The sequence below is a fragment of the Falco biarmicus genome, chromosome 17, assembly GCF_023638135.1.
Source record: "Falco biarmicus isolate bFalBia1 chromosome 17, bFalBia1.pri, whole genome shotgun sequence".
NCBI classification, from domain to species: domain Eukaryota; kingdom Metazoa; phylum Chordata; class Aves; order Falconiformes; family Falconidae; genus Falco; species Falco biarmicus.
Window position 1 is genome coordinate 1,282,672 of NC_079304.1, and position 20,361 is coordinate 1,303,032.

At 46.7% G+C, this 20,361-nt stretch overlaps 1 protein-coding gene across 8 annotated transcripts in view; it reads right to left on the reverse strand.

Annotated features, from left to right (window-relative positions):
* TANC2 (tetratricopeptide repeat, ankyrin repeat and coiled-coil containing 2) overlaps positions 1 to 20,361 on the reverse strand; it is a 247,545-nt gene that overhangs the window by 115,901 nt on the left and 111,283 nt on the right. For 5 of the 8 annotated variants that reach the window (XM_056362299.1, XM_056362297.1, XM_056362298.1 and 2 more), the window contains one exon: positions 9,266 to 9,376. The exons of the other annotated variants lie outside the window; for them this stretch is intronic. In XM_056362299.1, coding sequence (XP_056218274.1) covers positions 9,266 to 9,376 — 111 coding nt within the window. The remainder of the gene's footprint in view (positions 1 to 9,265; positions 9,377 to 20,361) is intronic. 8 annotated transcript variants of the gene reach the window in all.

Below are 20,361 nucleotides of genomic sequence, written 5' to 3' on the forward strand. Positions count from 1 at the left end.
TTCCATCCTCAACAACCACGACAGCGGCTGAGGCCGCCAAGGACCCTTTTATCGTACCCGCAAGGCAGCAACCAGCCACAATTTCAGCATTTGACTTTCTTGGGGAGAAAAACATGCAGAAAAGGATTTTCACAAGTACCTTTTTTTCTCCCAAGACAGCTTTGCCAGGTCAAAATGCAGCTGGCATATCACGAGATGTAACTTGAGTAATGCAGGTGATTATACTTTACCACAGCCTTTAGCCACCGTTAAACGGGAGGTGGTGGGTTTATAACTGAGCAAGAGACAACAACAGTGTGATGGCCTGTCCTTACTAGATCTGTTATATTGGTACATTCCCAGAATGGATTTTATTAAAAGCAAATCAGACTAAATTACGACCTCCACATTTACAACACTGATAACAATCTCTCAAACCTACTATCGATCATATACCCAAGTAAGATTTCAAAATTACCAGCTGGATATAAAAACTAATACATAGATGTAATAATCTACTGTTACCACTTACTGGAATATCAAGCATCAAACATTCCTGGATGATTCTTCCTTTCTATGCAAGAAATTGATTCACATACAAAAAAACCCCGCGAAGCCGGGACGCCATATGTCTGCACCACGGGAAGGGAAAGGACTGGGCACGCTTTTCATGTGGTGCAATGGCAAACCGAAATATTCTCGGGTGATGTGGCAGTGGGCTAAAACGCAGCAACTCCATCACTTCCAGTGCTCGCACGGACTTTTGTAAAACTGTCTGAGGCAATTCTAGTGGCAACCACTGACTTCACAGTGAACTTTCGCAGCTTTTCAGCACTATTCTCAAACAGAACCAATGTCCAGGGCTGTTGATAATTAGCACCCCTTCACTGATTAGTGAGGGAAAACTGCTGTCCGTTTGGATTAGATCCATTTAAAACGTGCTGTTTCTCTAAAGTGTAAACCATATTAACGAAAATCTTACACCACTCAAAAATGAACTCAACCACACTGCCCTCACAGCGCACGGGAGTCACACGGCGCACGGCTGGCCATGTCACCCACATAATTTGGGTAGAAATACAGCACTGATGCTACCCGAGGGGAGAAGGCATGGGCGGCAGCCCCGCCAGCAACCGCACACCACATCTCCTCTCGTCAGGCAAGCCAAAGAGATGGCAGGAAGAGGTGGGGACAGAGCAGGGAGCCCGGAAAGGCCATGGCACCCAACGTGGGCAGCCGGGAGCGGAGAGCAGCGCCAGAGCCCTGCTCCAAGTGTCCCTGTGCGGTGGGACACAGCTTCCCCGGAGGGACTGGGACTCCCCACCGAACACACAGAAGAGCCAGCGGGGCCGCGGCTGAGAGAAAACAGGGACAGCAAGTAGAGGAACCCGAGAGGAAGGTGCTGCAGGGTCGCACCGCATCCTGCACTTCAGGACCCTGCAATACGTTAGCGACCACTGGAGGAGTCTGGAGACAGGGTGGTACGATCGATGCTTCCCAGCAAGGCTGAACTTTCAAACGGGCAGCTGGCCAAAATGTTCGTGTTTGGATTCAAAGTAATTATTTTTCAAGTGATGAGGAGTCAAATAATTAGTGACATAAACCGCCAAAAATTCTGCTTAATGAAGGAGACAATCTATGGTGCTGCAGGAGGTTAGAAGCAAAGTGATCCCCTTTCGTCAGTGTACGGGTGCAGCTGTGCTGCCCAAGGGAAAGGAACAGCCGGACGGGGGGAAAGCTGACGGTCAGAACAAATTACAGCGAGGGAAACAATATTCACGCTGGATGAGGATAAAGAAGTACTTGTTCTGCAGTGCTGAGGAGGGTTAGGAAGTCAAGGCAACTGGTAAGAGAGCAGAAATAACGGGGTGGCTTTCACGGCACTGCATATTTTCACTCATAAGAAGGTCTCCATAGCATCGCAGAAGTTCAAGTACTTTTTGCACAGGACAAAAAAGATCATCCACTGGCCTCAGGTACACATTTAAGACATGGGAGCCAGGCTTACAACAGAACTGAGCCGTTTCCTACAAATGCAGACACCCCTCCCTGCTGTTGCTGGAGCTGGTGAAATGAATATTGAGGTTTCTGCACCCATAAAGAGTGGAAGCAAAGTAACAGTGTCTCAGGACATCGCAGGAAAAAAAGAAATAATTATTGACCACTTCCTCTAGATTGTAAAGCACTTGGGAATAACTATCTGGGCCAGAAGATAAAAGGGAAGACTAATCAGCACAACCATGACAAAGAACTCCAGCAACCATCATTTCCTTCCTTTTTGCCTCGCTTAGCATGCCAGTATTTCCACTTATGACTGGCATAAACGTAAGGTGAAGGCTAACTTCAAATTAAACTCAGCTGAAAGAACTCCTAAATAGGAAAAAATAAAATAAAATGTCAATAGCTCCAGGGGCTAAGAAGGAAGATCAGGTTTGTGTAGAGACATCAGCAGCACTGCAAAGGCAGGAGCCCAAAGACAGTGAGCACAGCACTGTCAGAGAGGCCAGGGCTGCCACCGCCACGGGACCCTGGGACGCTGCCCCTGCAGCCACCACCGCAGCCCCGCTGATGCTGCTACTTCAGCCTGACAGGCGCTGAGCAGAAACAGGATTACCACAAGATGAACAAAGCCGACACGGTTTCCCAAATCTAATTTGACAGGTAGTATCTTCCCTGAATTGGAGCTACTGACAAGTTTTTTCTCCCGAAGAAAGGAAAATCTGGGGACAGTGATTTGTTTCAGCTAGAATTTATAATTATAAAAGGCAAGTGCAGCCCAGCGCTCCTGTGACACTTCATGAAGATGCTGAGAAACACCAGAGACTTTAGCAACAAGTGAGCGGCACTGCTGGGAGTTCAAAAGGCACATTTCACCAATTCTGTCAGCAATAAATTGAGAACCCAAAGGTGGAGAAGCAGCTGAAGGTTTCAGCAGGATGCTGCTGGCAGTAGATGCCTTTGATGACCAAGCATAATAAATAGACCAAGAGAAATTAAGCAGAAGGCAAGCACGGAGACAGATTTGTTATCTGTTACCTACAGGGTAGAAGAAGAAAAAAAATAAATCCATTCCAACTTCTCAATATGAATGATTTCTTAGTCTGAGACAGGATACTTTGTACCTCTGCAAAATCCGTTAGGTTAGAGATAAATCAAGGTCCTGTGGCCTACGGCAGAACTGGAGCTGCTTCGGACCGAAACGCCAGGTCAGCCATCTGTCACTGTGGGGCGCAGACACGGTGCCACGGTTCCTTACTCCCCGTGCCCGTCCCACCCCTAAGAGGTGACTTTGTTCCACAGACGGGTGCGTTAGGCCAGGCAAGGGGCTGGAGGGGGAGCCACGTGCGGACCAGGTGGTACGAGGCCACCTGAGTGTGCCAGGACCACCGGGGCAGCGCGGGAGGTCTGCGTGGGGCTGGGGGTCCGAGCCGTGCGGCCGCCCCGCGTACCTTGCCCACCGCAGCCCCGCAGCTCGCCCTGTGCCCGGCTCTGCTTGCAGCCACAGCACCATGTTCTACACCCAGAGACGGCTCAGCCACCACCGAACACAACCCTGGAGTAAGACAGCGACCTACACAGGGTGTAGGGACCTGTGAAGACAAACCCTATGCATCAGCTTCCCAACAACCGATTCCTGACTAATCCTCAGAACTCAGAGCACCACGCTTCAACGCTCCTCATGATGTTGCAGCCGTACTGCCTCAGCTGTGGTATCTGGGAGCACCAGTGCAGGCTGCCCTTGTTTTTAAAAATAATATGCTAGAAGGGGAAACTCCTCTGCCGGGAGTCACTCATTCAGTGAGGAGTCTGACCTTGCCTGACACCGTCCGTCAGCAATGGAGGGGTAAGTACACAGCGCAGGGAAGGTCTCCGACGCTCCATCCATACCAGAAAGTCTCTTACCAAGCGCCTAATCACACCTGCTCAGACGTGGAAGACAAGGAGGCTTCCCACTGACCCTCGCAGGCCCAGCACCGACAGTTTCAGAGTCAACAGAGTTGCTTTCCTTGCGTACATATTTACTCACTGGCAAGACAGAAAGCTATGAATATTCAATAAGCCAAAGTATTAGCACAAAAAAAGTTACTGTTTCCCAACAGGTCCGCTGAAAGCAAGCACTGCTGTTTGATGAGGCGAAACAACTCATTAGACTCCCCGGGATCCATCCGGATGGGCAGCCAAAGGTGCTTGGCTGCTGGAAATTCTGCTGCTAAAGCATCTGATATGAGACGCACTTCGGGGGCCATCTAGGTTATACGCTTTGGCAGCGGCCACAATGCTTCAAAGTTGGGCAGTTACTCATATAAACATAATTTGGATCACTTAAAGCCTTCCCCTCCTCTTTTCCCTTTCTGTTTTTCCCCCAGAGAGATGAAACCAAGACCCAGTTTGGAAAGGGAAGCTGGCTGTTAATAGATCACACCAGGAAGCTTCAAGAACATCATTATCTGAAATTATTTAACAGTTAAACAGTACATGGAATTCAGATTATTTTCAGTTCTTCTCCTGAGCGCCTTCCCTTTGAGCAGAAGGCTCAACAAACCCAAAATCACAAACCCGGCCACTGTTTCCCAAGCTGCAACTTCCAGCTTGCGGCAAAGCCGACTGCTCCTGATGGCAAGTAGCCCACGGCGAATCCCGGACAGACACACAGCCGAACCCTCCACGCGCCTTCATTCCTCCTCCTGGAATCTGAATTCCAGACCAGCGTGGGGGTTGTGTTGTTTTGTTTTATTTGGGGGGTGGGTGGGTCAGTTTTGGATGGTTAATCCCAGAATCTAGTCCAAAACTGTCTCCGTCTCCCAACTCGGCAGAAGACACCGGCACCGTCCTCCCAAGAGAAGCGCCGAAAAGTCAATCGCTGCCATGGCAGCCAGCGTGCCAGATCGCCACGGCTCTCTGCTGCCGTTGGGGATGATCACAACGATTTCCCATTCCCTTCAGGTCAGTGGGCTTGACAATACCGGGACAACCACGAGATTCAACAGTAAAATCATTTGTCAGGCTGTGGCTGGTTTGATTATTCCCTTGCCTTCCTCCCAATACATCACTGTCCAATATGACAGAGGGTGGACAAGGATCCTGCTGGTTGAATTTGTCTGGGGTTTTGTGGTTGGGTTTTTTTTTGGCTCGTTGCCTACATTTTTACCATGAAAAATCAGAGCACAGCGCTGTTTCACGCATCCCCCGTTAAAGGGTTTTTTCTAACACCTGAGAAATGTTCAGTTGCGTTTAAGAAAAGCGTGTGGTTTGTGTGGAATAAAAAAGCATGCATCTCACACGATGAAGAGAAAGCAGCAGCAGCAAGCAGGTGTCAACCTCAACAATTCTTTTAAGCAAAGGAAAGAGAAAAAGGAGCGATGAGATGAAAACAACTGACGCTGCGATGGTAAATCACCCTTCGCTGTCCGTGGCGGCGGCACCGCTGTGGTACCCAACTCAATTAGGAATGGAAACGGATGCCTGCTGGCCTCGCGTGGAACAAGCAAACCTCCCCGACCAGACATTTAAGATTTGTGTCCCAAAATTTCTGGAGAAGAATTTAATCAAATTAAAAGATAATGCCATAACATACTTAGCCTTTGAAACGTAATGACGAGGTAATAAATCACACAAAATGCAACTGCAAACGCGGATCTAAGACAAAAGGCGATTCCCTGAGAGCACCATCCATCTCAGACCATTCCATAGGTTTCCTGAGCATGTACAAGCCAAAACGTGTGTTACCTACCATGCTAAAACCAAAGAGCAGATCAAAGACGCCCTTGTGACAGCTCCACAGAGCCATAAAGCCAGGACACCGTCCGCTCCACAAGCAGTGCCACCAGGTACGAGCGAGCTGTGACAAACTGGGGTGGGGTGGGGGTGGGAATTACATGTTAAATTGGGAATCAGCAAACCATTACAGAAAAGGTTTAACAACAGAAGTCTGAAGGTCAACGCCTGCTCTTCCACGTCACCCCCCTTAAAGGGCGACGATGGCCAGGAGGGTCCATCCCCGCGCCCTGGGCTGCCTTAGGAAGCCTGCCCAGCCTGGAATTAACGCCTCTGCCATGCGGGGTGGCAGCAGACGGGGAGGGATGGAGGGTCACGCTCCTTTCAGCCCCTCCTAACGGAGTCACCGCTGAGCCAAGGAACAAGGGACAGTTTCCCTGTCGCAGACACTCCGAGTCAAAAAGGGCTCGACGGAACTCTGAATGACCACCTCGCTCACAAAAACTTCTGCAGAAATATAAATCTGATACAAACGGCTCCTCAAAGCCACAAACCAGCTTTTTTGTCATCGTCTTAAATGCAACAACTCTAAAATGTGGGTCAATTTCTGCTTTCACTTCAACAAAGTCATCTTACAGAATCTGAAGGCCTTCTTCAGCAAAACAAAGAATGTAATTTCCAAAAAAAAAAGCTCTCCAGAAGCTTAAAGCTTTACTACATCCTTGCTATCACCACCTCCCTCAAAAGATACCCACCACCCAGTTCTTCCTGCTCCTGACTGGAAGTGAAAACGCCTGGAGCGCATCCCCCATACACTGGTCACACGGCGAGATGCCCAAAGCCAAGATCCCGAAGATCCCGGTGGGAGAGGCCATGCGGTGGCCAGTGGTTGCTCAGGAAACCTCCTCCCTGGCATGTGCTGAAATTTGCCCGAAGCCTTAAAATAAACATTTTAGCATTGAGCAAAATTTCATCTCTAGGCATCTCAAATTGAAATAATAATTTCTACATGCAGAGTAGATAATGTTCTCTCCTCATTGCTATTTAGTGTTTTAAACTGCCTTTAAGCGTATAATTAATTACATTACTTGTCAGGGATCACTTTACACACCACTCCACCTCCACTCAACTGCTAGGCTCTAGCACAGCTTCAGCCTTCTTTTTTTCCTTCTTTCAACTCTTATCATTCCTGGAGACGCTTGGGATTTAACACTGTGTGCTAACATCCTTCACAGGATCCGCACGTTTGAAAGAGGGTTAAAAAAAGCCTAACGCCGAAGAAAGGAGTTGTATTTCCTTGGCAAACCGACCACAGGCAGCGCCTGCGGGCTTTGCCGCGGAGTGGGGCTCAGCCCCTCTCCCTCCATCAGGAAAGGATGTGCCCAGACTCAGAGTCCTCTGGTCCCCGTGAGCTGTCCCGATCTTTGTGGTTCTTTACCCAAGGATGCTTCCCCAGCCCAGCTCTCCATCTCCTGAGCTCCTCTAATCCAGCCCTGGACCCAGCAAACCCTCCAGCCCTCACGCCACCGCTGTTTTCACAGCGGGAACCACAAATCCAGGTGGGTGAAGCATAATCCAGTTCTGCCGCAGGAGACGAGTCAACGTCCACGGGTTGAGAGCTGGGCAGCGCCTCACCGCAGCTCTGCGTGGGGCAAGAACCAGCATCGTGTCGGTGGGCAAAGCCCCCCAGTATCCCCGAGCCCAGCCATCCGCCCAGCCCAGCAAGGGGAGGAGCTGCAGCACTGCAAGGAGAACACGCGCACGCCACCAACCTCCGCGCAGCATCAGGAGCCCTTCCCCAGGCTCCCTCCGCCCCGGCAGCCCAGCTGGGCTCTGCAGAAGCTTCCCAGTGAGAGGTGGTCCTGGGCACCTTGAAGCCCCCCCCTCACTGAGAGCCAGCGCCGTGCACCAGAGGGTACCACCACAGCCCTCTCCCTCTTCCTCACTCCCTAACGATGCTTCATGTTTCTTTAACGACGCTTCAAGGCAGTAGGAAACTACACCTTTCCTTTCAGATCCCTACGCTATCAGTGTATTCAGCAAGAGGAGGAGATCAAAAAGGAGAAAAAAAATAAGGGGGGGATGAAAAAAAAAATAATAATCACAGGTTCCATTGCCAGAGCCCGCTCCTGGGCTTGGCAAGAGTCCTGCCCTTCGGAACACCCTGGCATGCGAAGCCGGGGCAGGCGGAGCCGCACGTGCAAGCACGCCTGCAAGACATAACACAAGACATAGGAATGTGGAATTTATGCTTTTTAAGCCAAATTTACAATTCAATTATAATTCTCTGTGGATGCAATCATAATAAGTTTATAATTATTAACAATTATAAACATGACAGTAGAAGCTATTTAGTTAGAAGAAGAAAGGGCTGCAACAGCAAAATTTTAATTGTAATTCATGATGACTGAAAAAGCAGCAGCAATTTCACAGCAACCATGGCCTCAAAGGAGGCATTTCCAAGCACAGGGACTGGCTTTTCTTTTCTAAGACAACTCCTCTTTCAAACACAATACATTAAAGAAAGCCCACATTCAAAATTTGGACAACATTCAATTAATTCCTCCAATTGTGAGTACTTTGAAAGCTCACCATCCACAGAAATAAAAGATCCCCTGATTTCAGAGCATCATTTATTAATATGACCTTTTCTACCGTAGCTACAGATTCAGGAGGCAGATGTCGCCGAGTTACATGACATCTCAAAACAGCCAGCATCCTTGTACCCCATCCAAGGCCTGTACTGAACACGGGTCCCTCTGGTTCATAAACTAGGGAAAGCCAGGGGAGGAAACTCGCAGATTGAGCAAAAAAAATGCACTGCAATGCTTGCTGCTGCTGCTGCTTGAAGCCGGTGCCGGTCCCAGCCTCGTGTGAGGGCAGCACCTCCACAGCCTCCAGCCGGCTGCTGCTTCCAAGTTGGGAAGAATCTGGGAACGCAGCTACAGAAAGCTTTAACAGCGCTCGCACATCTGCACCAGCTCTGCCTGAGCTCGAAGGTATTTATGCAACTGCCTGCCCCCACCAAGAGACGCACACGGGGTTAAGCCAGGGAGGGAGCAACCCGCTTCTATTTATGCTTCAACCAGAGGCCTCTAGCAAGATGTATACTTTTAAGAGCAATTACTACAGGATATATAAATTAAATTCCTTTTTAAAAAAAAAAGCAATATTCTTGGATGCAGGTTAACAAGATCACGTAGTTTTGCATTAGTTGATTTAATGATATTTCTGCAATGTGGTTTTATTCCAGTTTCTCTGAAGACCAGCATTAAAAATTAAATTTAAAGCGGTCTGTTTATTGGATCATTTTTATCTTTTCAAAAGCAACTCTCTAGATGTTCTAAATTATTCTGAGGGCAAAGCGGCCACACACAAAATTGCAAGTAACCAACAGAAATGGGTATAAATTAGAAACCAATACTTATTCAAGTTTCCAAGTCAATGAAACTCGGCTGGGGAAGGTCTAGTCAACCATCTAGAGAAAGGAGCCGTACGACATTTAACAATACTTTGGGGGCCGGGGTTGCCCGTTCCCCCTCTCAGCGCAGAGCCTTTGCATGCAGCTTACCGGGGCAGTATGCATCAACGTCCAGTTTCTGGGCTGAAGAAAGTGTTGGTGAGCCAAGCTCTGACTCTGGGATTCGAGGGCTCTCAACAAACTTTGCTTTCCTCAAAGGGGCTAAAGAGAAGGAGGGGGAGAGAGAAAGAGAGGTCATGAGTAAGGGAAATAGCAAGCAACAGATGGAAGCACTTAACTAAACGACACTGTCAGACTCATATCAGGTTACCCCCCCCCCCTTTTTTTTTTTGCCAGGAAAAAAAAATTATCTGCATTCTTTACATAGGAGGTGGCTCTTGTTAAAACTGTAGCGATTTATTTTTTTTATAGGAAGCAAATGGGCCTGGATTCAGCAACTGTAGAAATCACAGAGGTACACAGAGCCCATCACCATTTAAAATATTTAACTATAAGTATCTAAAATGAACACACAAGTTTTATGTTCGGCAATTGTTTCCTTCGAACATAAAATTTCAATTTCAAAACATTCTGAATGTCTGACCAAACATATCTGGTGTTTGACACCAGATAACAAAGCTATTGCTGTCCAAGACAAAAAACAAGCACTCCACTTTCATCCTTGCAAATCCAGAAAAGATTCAGGAGAAATAAAGAACAGGGAAAAGGTAAAACTGTAACAAAGCAGCGCTGACCACCAATGCTAGAGAAGTGGGATTTTCCCATGTTTTAAACAGTCTGAACTCAAAGACACAAAGTGCAACATTTGTTTGTAATAAAATAATTACTAAACCACTTTTGTTAATAAAAAGTTTTTAAACAGATATTTCTACCAGACCAGAGAATCAAAGCTAGCGAATAAGTTATATGCAGAGATTATTATATTGCATTTTGAAGTTAAACTCACATGCCCATGGAAGTGAAAGGCTAATTTGAAAAGCCCCCTGCAGTGGTTCAGCACGCCTAGTGCCTCTCCCAGCACAATAGCCCTGACTCACATCACTGATATTTATAGCTGTCTGTCCTGCAAATTAAATTTAGGAGCTGAAACTGAAGATGGGACACACACACGTTTGTTCTCGTGCATCTCTTGCAATAAAAGCCCCCCCTGGCCAGCGGTGACCCCGGCGGCAGCAATCCATCTCCAGCCAGCCAGGAGCCTGCGCAGGCTGCTGGCCCCACAGCCGGGGGGGCTCGGCCAGGAGAGACCAGAGAGGCTGCACACAACCCGCTCGCCCATAAACAACTGCTGGAATTTTTCAAAAAGGGGTGGGAAAACCAGAAATAAAGGTCAGGGTATGTTTTTCCCATAGGAAGTCCCTGTGAAGCAGAATAGAGGCAAGGAATGAGCCACCTGCCCCAAAATAGGTGCTAAATCAACACCCTCCTGCCTTCGCCCGGGATCCACCCCAGGAGACGTGGGAGATGAGGGATAAAGGTGCCACATGCTGCCACTTCGCACAGGCAAGCGCTGGGCGAGCACCGGCTCCATCACCGCATCCCCGAGCATGCAGGGGCAGCGCGGCGCTGAGCCTGGCAGCCGGTGCTGAGCCTGGCCTGAACCCCCATCTCCCCCTGGCCCCACCGCCATCCCACCGGCACAGGGACCCGCGGGCGCGCAGCCTGGCTCCGACACAACCTTGATGCCACACGCCACGAGCCAGGGGTCACCTGCACAACCCCCCGAGGCACACACCGGCGACCCGCCAGCCCCCGTTAAAAGAATTATTCAGTGATGGTCTTGTGCCAGATACTGATGTAATGAAAACATGTAAATATTGAGAAGATTATAACTATGGCATGGAAGTTGTTTAGAATAATAATTCTGCACAGGCCAACCTACTAAATATTTCATTTGCGATTACATTTTGAACATCTGCTGTAATACATTCATTCCCAATGTTTTACCACGGCCCCAGGAACAGTCATTTCTATAATACGTATTAGAAATAGCTCATCTTTTCTTTCCTTATCATTCCTGGCTAACGCTAGACCCATATATCACCCGATGCGACACTTGGCAATGCTCATTTTATCCTGAAATACAGAACCAACAGGATTTTTGTAGTTAAAGAGGTGCCAACGACTGCAGCAGGATTGCCACCAGAAGGTACAGCGCTAAAGATTATTGGAGTTACTAACCCAAAGAGGAAGAAGTAATTGAAAAGAACCCAACGAGAGGGCTGACGGTAGCAACTCCAGCGCTTTCTGGGCAGACCTGGAAGTCTGCGGAGGGTGCAGAACCCACATGTTTTGACAGACCAGCACCCAACGGGTCGGCTCCCATCTGGATGGAATGAATACGGCATCTCCCATTCCAGTGTGCGTTTTAGTCCTGCATCTCTTCTGGATGTTCTCTGCTCCTCACCGAGGAGCTGACCCCATCGCCAGATTAATTCCTGCCTTCTCCACACACCTGAGCTACAACAGCAGAAGCGATCGCTCGCGGATTCACCACGCCGAGCCAACAGCTCTTCTTCGGAGGGCCAGGAAGAACTGCCCGCTAACAGCGCAGTGAATTCGCCATGTACCGCAAGTGCAGTCATATACATCACTGTACAGGTATTTATATTTTTGTTCCCTGGAAAGCATGACTTCAGTCTTAAGAACACGTTACCACCCAACGAGATCCACTATGTCAACATGACTTAAGAGACAGCCGTTTACTTTAAAAGCCTCACGTCAACACAATCTTCCCGGTGTAACTGCAGATCGGGAAAAAGCCACAGAGAAACAGTTTATTTCAGGTATTCTGAACCTGAAAAAGACAGAGAGTCCTCCTAACTCACGTGTAACCCAATGACGTGAACAGCAGATTTTCACATACGAAAATTGAGCACTCCTGACTCCTGTCCAAATGAAGATTATCCTGACAGATTCACATTTGGGCATTAGTCTTCTACCGGAATAAATAACAAATGGAAATGCCATAAATTCGGAAATCTGTTTTGCCATTCTTTAGCCAAATGTTAAAGGAGAATGTTGATCTTTTTATAAAAGTGACTTTTCATGCGCAACAGTTTGCCTAGGACCTGAACGTCCTCCCGTGAGCACAGGCAAACCTTATGACCAAAGTCACGGGATAAGCATTTGGCACATACTATAAAAACTAACAAAAGCATGAAAAACTTATTTGAAGTATTCTATACCTGCCTCAGTCCGTTAGGTCTCTTATTTCTGTAAGATTTTCTGTACAAAACAAACGGACTCTAGGCATTAACCAGCATCAGAACAGCCTTTCCTGTTACACAACTGCAGGTTTTTGAGCAGAGAACAGTACTGCTTCCAAAAACACTGGGGGGAAAGACAGAATATTTGCAATAACCAGTTATAAAACTATAAATAATTAAAGGAAGATGGCTGTAGTTAGTAATGCTGTCTTTCTAGAACTACAAAATGCACCTTAAATTCAGAAAACCCCACTGATTACACATAGCTTGAAGCCCCAAGGTCATCACTTGGGTCCCTGGGCTGGTCCTGGTCCCCAGGGCTCGGTGACACATGGGACGCTGCTGTCACACGGGAACTGACTTGCTACTGCTCATGTAGCAACTTATATTTAAATGGTTAGAGCAGTTATTTAAAAAAAGAATAGTGCTCATTGTTCGGGCTAGTTCCTGCAGTTCTTCCTGAGATTAATCCCCACCAGCATCCAAGCCAGCAGAGCGAACCTGAAAATCCTTCCTTCAGCACCAATAAAATTCTTGTTCAACTTTGACAGCAACTTTTCCTGTGCAAGAAAAGCAATGCTAATTCCAGGGTAGGAATTAACCACATAATGCGTAACAATTACCAGGGCAAGCATTCAGGAAGTTTAATTAGATGGCTCATTTATGACACTTTCTGTAGCAGGTGGTCTATCTTCCAGTGAGGACAGCGATATAAATCATTTCTTTCCTGGCTTTCGTGCTGCTGCTTCTTAATGCCCACACAGACACTGTAGGCACTATACTGTCACCAGTGGCTGAGGGCTTCAAGACAGGAATATAAAACAGTTTAAAAACTGTATATAATGTATTTTTTGGAAAAACATACATTTGAGAGCAACTGCTCTTCCAAAAAGGAAGAATTCCATTATCCTGGTTTTGGGATTGCCTGTGGATTACGAACCCGTCGGCAGCTGCTTACACCAGAGGAGCGAGCAATGGAAGCCACGAGCTGATAAAATCCAGAGACCCCTGAGCCCCCACAAGGCTCCTTCACCAGCAGAGATGGGAGATGCTCCATTTTCTGACAGAGGAGAAACAGCCTCGTCACCCAGCTCTGCAGCCAGGTGGGAATCAAAAGGCACGCGACAGCGAACGCTTATTCTGAGCAGACGCACAGGGCTGCAATCAAGCCCCGTTAAAACGAACACCAGGGAAAACCCATTAGGAGGGGCTGCCGTGCCAGGCGCCCCGCAGGCTGGCTTTGTCAGCCTCTTTGAAACAGAGGTCCAGAGTGGTCGGGAAGCATGCCCACCTAAGGAACAGCAGCCATCACAGCCCAACTCGTAATATTCCTTGGGCCTGCACGCTCAGCCGTGTCACCATTGAGGCTCTTGTTCCAGAGGCTGGAAGGAGCCGCCTGGGAGCACCACGGCCCCTCTGACACGGCAAACACCGACACGGCAAACACCTCAAACTGATGCTTCATCCTCCTGTACACCACACAGGGCGCCAGGATCAATTTTGGTGCTGTTTGTGATTGACACCAAGTGTCTAATCTACTACCACATAAAAATAAACTAAAGAAAAACCAGGATGTGTTTATTCTTTCAGAGTAATCATTTTATCTTTATTAGCATTGTGTTCTAGTTCAGCCCACTGAGCTTCCTAATTCTATTGCATTTTCTACGTTACCATTTCATTGCCACGTAATTTATAGATGAATTAGTATTTTAATTAAAAAAAAGGTTTTCTTTAGATTAAAAGGCATTGATAAAAGGAAATTATCATGGATTAGCAAAAGCCTTCATCTACTAAATTAAGTTTCAGTTCTGAAAGAAATGTTTCACTAAAAAAGGGTTATTAACATCTAATGACCTAATTGAATAAAGCGGTTTTTTTCAGGCAGTTATTTCAGTAGATCTGAATTCATTCCATGGATTGACTGCAATATATATACACCTATACCTGTGCGTATACAGCCCTAGAGATAAAGGAGAAAGCGATCTATCGAGGGACCAGGAGGATGCTGGAGGAGACAGGAACGCTTCCTCCCTCACACGAGCGATGGACTGACCAGCCCCGGGCACCTGGGCGCCGTTCCTGGTCCGGGCTCCCTCCAAGCATCAGAGGAACGTAGAGTACGGCGCCCCGAACGGCATTAACACAGACCACTGCAGGATTTTATCGTGTCAACTCGCACCCCTCATCGTTCTAAACACCAATGTGGCCCGGTCACCCGCCTGGGCCCCGACACGCTGTGCCGGGGCAGGTCCCAGGCAGAGGCTGCCTCCACATCAGCTTTTCCCCCAGTTTTGCCTCTCTCCACCTCACGCACACGAGTACAGCTGGACTTCAACCATGCCTTGAACCCTCCTCTGCCAGAAGAGGCTGAACTAACGAAACTGGCTAGTTTTGGGTAAAACCAGCGGGTTTGTCCCGGGCTAGAGAGGTGAAAGGCTGCCACGAATGACAACGAGAAAAAACCGTTCCATTTATTGCACACTCCTCTCTTGTGCCCAGCTCAGCTGAAGAAGAGCTGAATTTTGCACTTCAACAGTGTATTTTTAATATGGTCAGTGCAACATTTACGACAAATTGTATGCGGAGAGGACGCACGAGCTCGTACAAACCCTGCGCGAGCGGCGCAGCGCCTGAGCACCGACGCAAAGAGCAAACTTGGGGAGCTCGTCTGGAAAGAGCCGAAGTGGGCGCGTTGCACGTCGCCCGCTCCCCATCTTTAGTTAATAATGCTGGCTGTCGTGCCAAGGGCTGATTCACGTGCTGGAAGCTGCCCAATGGCTACGTAATGCTGCGGAGAGGAGACCTGATTGAAGTCTCCCTCGTACTAAAATGTTTTAAGTGCTGCAGTGCTATTGATCCACGGAGCTCCTGGAACAAATAACTGTCAGATTCAACACAGCTGGACTACACCCAGAACATGAGAGATGTAGCTTTCAGTGCTGCCTCTGGTCCCAAGTGACTCCTTATTTTGCTGAGGTAAGGGCCATAAAAAGAGAAAATCACAGACCACATGATTATTTTTGCTGTGGCACTAAGATACCAGCTACATTTAACGAGGATTTTTAGGTTTTAAAAAAAAAAATCATTAAAATTAAAAATGTGTAATTACAGGTTAACATCCTTCTTCAGATAACGCAGCGTTATTTTACAGAAAACATTGTCTAACAGTAACAGTTTCTTCCCTTCTGTTATTTGAGAGTATAAAAGGTTTTTAATCATGTTTTAAAGCCCCTCGCCTTCCACCACATGGTTATCACAGCACCGGGGGTAGGGCAGAACAGACAAGCAGGGAGAACAATGTGTTGTCTGGAAACATCCTACTTGTTCCAAAACTTTCAGCAAACTTGTTTAGTTTAGGTGATAAGGTCCTGAAACAAGAGAATTGAAGGAAATGAAGGTGGAAAGAGGAACTGAGGGAAAAAAAAGCAGGTAGAGATTGCAGCCAGCTGGTCATGGAAGCACAGCAATGGCAAAGGAGAGTTAAAATAAGCAACTATAAAAAACTGTTTGAATTTAAAATTTTTCCTTTAAACCGTAAGACATATGGAACATGAAGGTTTTACCTAATACTGCTTCTGAAAATGTTTTTGTAAAAATGAGGAATAACCTTCCCCAGAGGAGTGGATTCTGCAATCCCGTGGGACCACAGGGACCTACTAGAAAATTGTTTCACCCTCTGTCCCCCTCCAGACGAACGGCTCCGTACAAAGCACAGAATGTAAGGGCAAGCCACTGCAGCAATGTTACAAGATGTCCAGGGAGATCAGAAAGGAAGGAGCCTTCTGAACAAGTATTTTAATTAAACCAAATTATAACTCACCTTAAATTATTACAAACTCTCCCAAATAAAATCAAATAATTGATCAAAGTCAACTTCTGTATGAATAGGCACTCCTAATCAATTTTCAAGGGAGAAAATAACTGGATTTTGAAAGGCTTATATCTATCTTAAATACATACAGAACCAAATAATACAGATTTCTGCATGAAGTGTTTAATAAGGGTTAATACAATTATGTTTGCAACAAATTTGTGTATTCAGAAAGAAAATAATTTTGCCGGAAATACTAACCTGTACCCCCCACCTGCCCTTCCAGCAAAAACATATAGCTCAATTCCCATGCTGCTTATGACTGTGCAACTATTTTCTGTCACTTGGAGCAAACGGAATAGCAATTTGTTATCAAACTTATCACTGCGGGAGCTAACGGAGAGCAAACCAGCCCTCTCCCGGGTCAGCGCCAGCACTGGAGCTCTGGATGAGACCAGCCAGAGCATCCCAGCGTGAATCTGTTGAGCAGCTGTTGCCTGGAATACTCTGGCAAGCCTGTAGGAAGAAAGTTGCTCCTATTAATGATTCTAGAAAGAAAAAAAACCACCTCTCTTTCCCTGTAGATAAGTTTATTTCCAACGTGGGCTGCCAAAAAGTCTTTATCCCTGTAGGGGAGACAGCTCTGAGGAGAAGCAAGTTATTTAATTAACATATCGACATGGCAGGAGGAGGATGTGGTACTTTCATCTTTCCATTCAAACTCGTCAAACTGCTTTTGACTCCTCGGAGCTGTGTCACAGTAGTAGACTCTTCCACGTCATTTCCCATCCAAAATGCTTCTTTTCAGCATCTTCTAAAGTTTTTTAAAGTTGCCTCTTTTAGCAGAAATTCCTCATGTGTGACTCAAGGCAGAACCTTGTGTATGAGGGGAGGATGATGAAAGAAGAGAAGGGAATTCAGCATCACTTGCTCCTGCTTTCTAAGTCATCTTGTTATGAAAATAAGCAATATCCCCACTGACATTTTTCATACATTTCTGTTGCAGTCAGTTTTCCTTTTCAAGTTTCAGGCTTTGGTTATACTTTCAGAAAAAAAAAACCCAAAAAAACCCAACAACCAACAACCACCACAACACAGAGTGAAAGAAGACCTGGGACTACAGGACGAAATCACATCAACATTTTAAGCCTACGTAAGATCTGCTCAAATACCCAAATGGCAGAAACAGGACAGGGGAGAGCTGGAGGGGAGAGCACTCCTCACCCCCCTCTCACATCCCTTTTCCCAACAGTTTTATTTCATTAAATGTTAAATTTAAAACAGATGAGAGGAGAATGCAACAAAACATGAGTGCTGTATCGCATTATTCCCATTCAATCTCCTACTGTCCTGGAGTTGTTCTTTCAGCAATTCAGTGACTCAAATATTGCACTGGCACTAAAAAAGAGAAAAACTGTGAAAGAGACACAGCTGTACTGTAAAGGACATCTGTTCTAAAGAAAGCAGGAAAGAACTTGGTCACTTTAATCAAATTATAGGTAACCCCGTTACTTCGCTGTTTAGAAAGAAACCTTCACCATTGTTGAAACATAAAGCCCAACTCATCAAAACACAATGCTCAGATTTCAAGATAAATTTCACGAGAGAAATCAGAAACTAATTAAACAACCAGTGAGGCAAACATTTTCCTCTTTTCCGTAAGACTGATCTTGGGGGAAAAACACCCGGCTGCTGCCGTGTCCCCAAGAAGGGACTTCAGTTTTAGGGGGCTTTTTAAAATTGTGTATGTTGAACAAGTCAGGCAGTAGAAACATTAACACAGCTTAATCTATCTCAAGTCACTAGGAAAAAAGGAAATATGTTTAACTGAAGATTCTTCCCACCGAAGAAAAGAGCAAGCATAATATAACCGCTGACAAAATAAGGCTAATCTTTCTGGTAGCGTATGTCATCCTCTGTTGCACAGCTCTTCTCTCCATTTTTATCTACATGGAGATTCGACTACAATAACATCCCAATCACAACGAGTAGCTGTGAAGCCACACGAAGCTGCGAAGCATTCAGAACTGCTCTTCTCCTGCCCCACGCCGCCACCATTTTTCCCTAGTGCTTGCAACGCTCCCGGAGGGCTGCGGAGCCGGTGTGCACGTGCCTTGTGAGCTGCTGCCCCTCCCCTGCGAGCAGAGCATGGGGGTCACGGAGCTCAGAGCACCGGCTCCAGCAGCGAGCACCAGGCACCTGGGAAGGAGCATGGGAATGGGGACGGGAGCAGCCGGCACGGTCCCTGGCACCTCGCGATGCAGGGGCTTTGAGCCAGAGGCGTTATTCCCCAAAGCCCACAAAAAATGAATCTTCCATTAATGTAACCAGGCCCTTTTTGAGACAGATTCTCGGCATTCACAACATCTCGCGGCACAGCTTCTTACAAATTAACGACAGAGTTTGAAAAAACCACTTCCCAGTTTTGCACTGCTGACCTCATTTCTGAAAACTCAGGGAGACTCATGGAAAAATCAGCCTGGTTCCCCTCCGCACGGGCGGTGACTCTCCCAAAGACACGCCAACAGACTGGCGGGGCCTAACGCCGCCACGCAATACTCATGTGAACTTTCTCCTCGTATATGCTATTGATATATATATATATATAATAAATATATATATTATATATATTTTAAAAAAATACATATATTTATAATGGTGAGCATTAACCCTGTCCTCCAGACCACCTGCTATTAACTTGCTTCATACAGACGTCGGGCCAACCCGTCGGTGGTCTTTCAGAGCCCTCTGTAGTACCTGACGCTGTAACAACCATCTTCCAGCCGCCTGGTGTTACAGAAGTCAGAAATGAGAGGTTACCTAGCACAGACAGTAATTCAGCATCCCTGAACACCTCCTGGTCCTCCTGTGTTGTCACACTTCGTTTTCATGACCTGCTCTACCACCCCAGACAGACACATCTCTCTGCCATTCCTTCTGTGCAGCATCTGCACCGACGAGGTCGGTACCCGCTGCCTGTGATGCTGGGCTGCTCTGAATTCTACTGCTCCCCTGTTATTATAGCATTAAAAAAATTTAAGAACTGCACTAGGCTTGGAAGGGGTCTGAAAAAGAACGACAAAAAGGACTTATTCACTCTAGATGTTGCTGTGAGAAAGCTGTTGAAGTATTTCACAAGCAGCCAAGAACGATCAAAGGTAGGCATCAATTACACAGCCAAATTAAATGTGAACAGAAACGGCAGGGGCAAAGGCCAGGTGTAAGCTTAAGATGCACATCACCAAAATCTCATTCCTTCTCCCACCACGGCCTTAAGATCATAGCAAGACACCATAACCTTGGTAAGAGAGAAGGCTCAACCGCGCAACACCCCACCACTGCAAGCCCCAGGAACGCCACGTTAAAGCACATGAGAGGCCAGATCCTGTTCGCTATACAGGACCCTTGTTTATGACCAGGACCGGATGGCAGAGAAGCAAATACGAATTCATTGCTTGAAAACAGCATTTCAAATGAAGGCAAAAGATGTGAAAAGATAAGGTGATGTTATTTCTGTGTCAGTCACTCAAATTTTGCTATGCTAAAAACTAATTTAGTTGGTTTAGCTGATAAAGGCAGACCTGTAATTACAGTGACATGTATGCATAAATGTTCAATTGATACAAAACTGTATTTAGGATCCATATTTCTTTGCTGGTAGGAGCTTCACTTACATCCATAAAATGAAGCCGCTTATCTGGCAAGACACAAGCCTGAATTAGCTGAACTTGTTTGTTAACACTTGAAAAAACTATTATGCTGTGTTTACACGGTGGTTTTTTACCCAAGGAAATTGCTACCATTCAACCACCTTTAGTTTTCGGTAATTTATTCTTTGCTTTTAAAATTTTTTATTTGCTTGTAGAGGTAAATATGCTGTTAGAACCTTCCGTTTTGAGAAGCGATGACTGCTCAGCAGCCTTGCCTTCCACAGAGGAAATGGGACAAGTAGACAGGGCGTACCTAAATGATTTAATTAAAATATCTAACGAACATGTGATTATTTGTGTGAACACAGAGAGATAAAAGCAGACCAACTGGACCTGCCTCTGCCAACGGTGCAGGCAGACACAGGAGAGCAACGCTGCTTGGGGTAACGGGATTTAAGCCCCAACAATCTCTTTGCCGGCTTCGGTGGCACGTGGGTCCTGCGGCAGCAGCGAGAT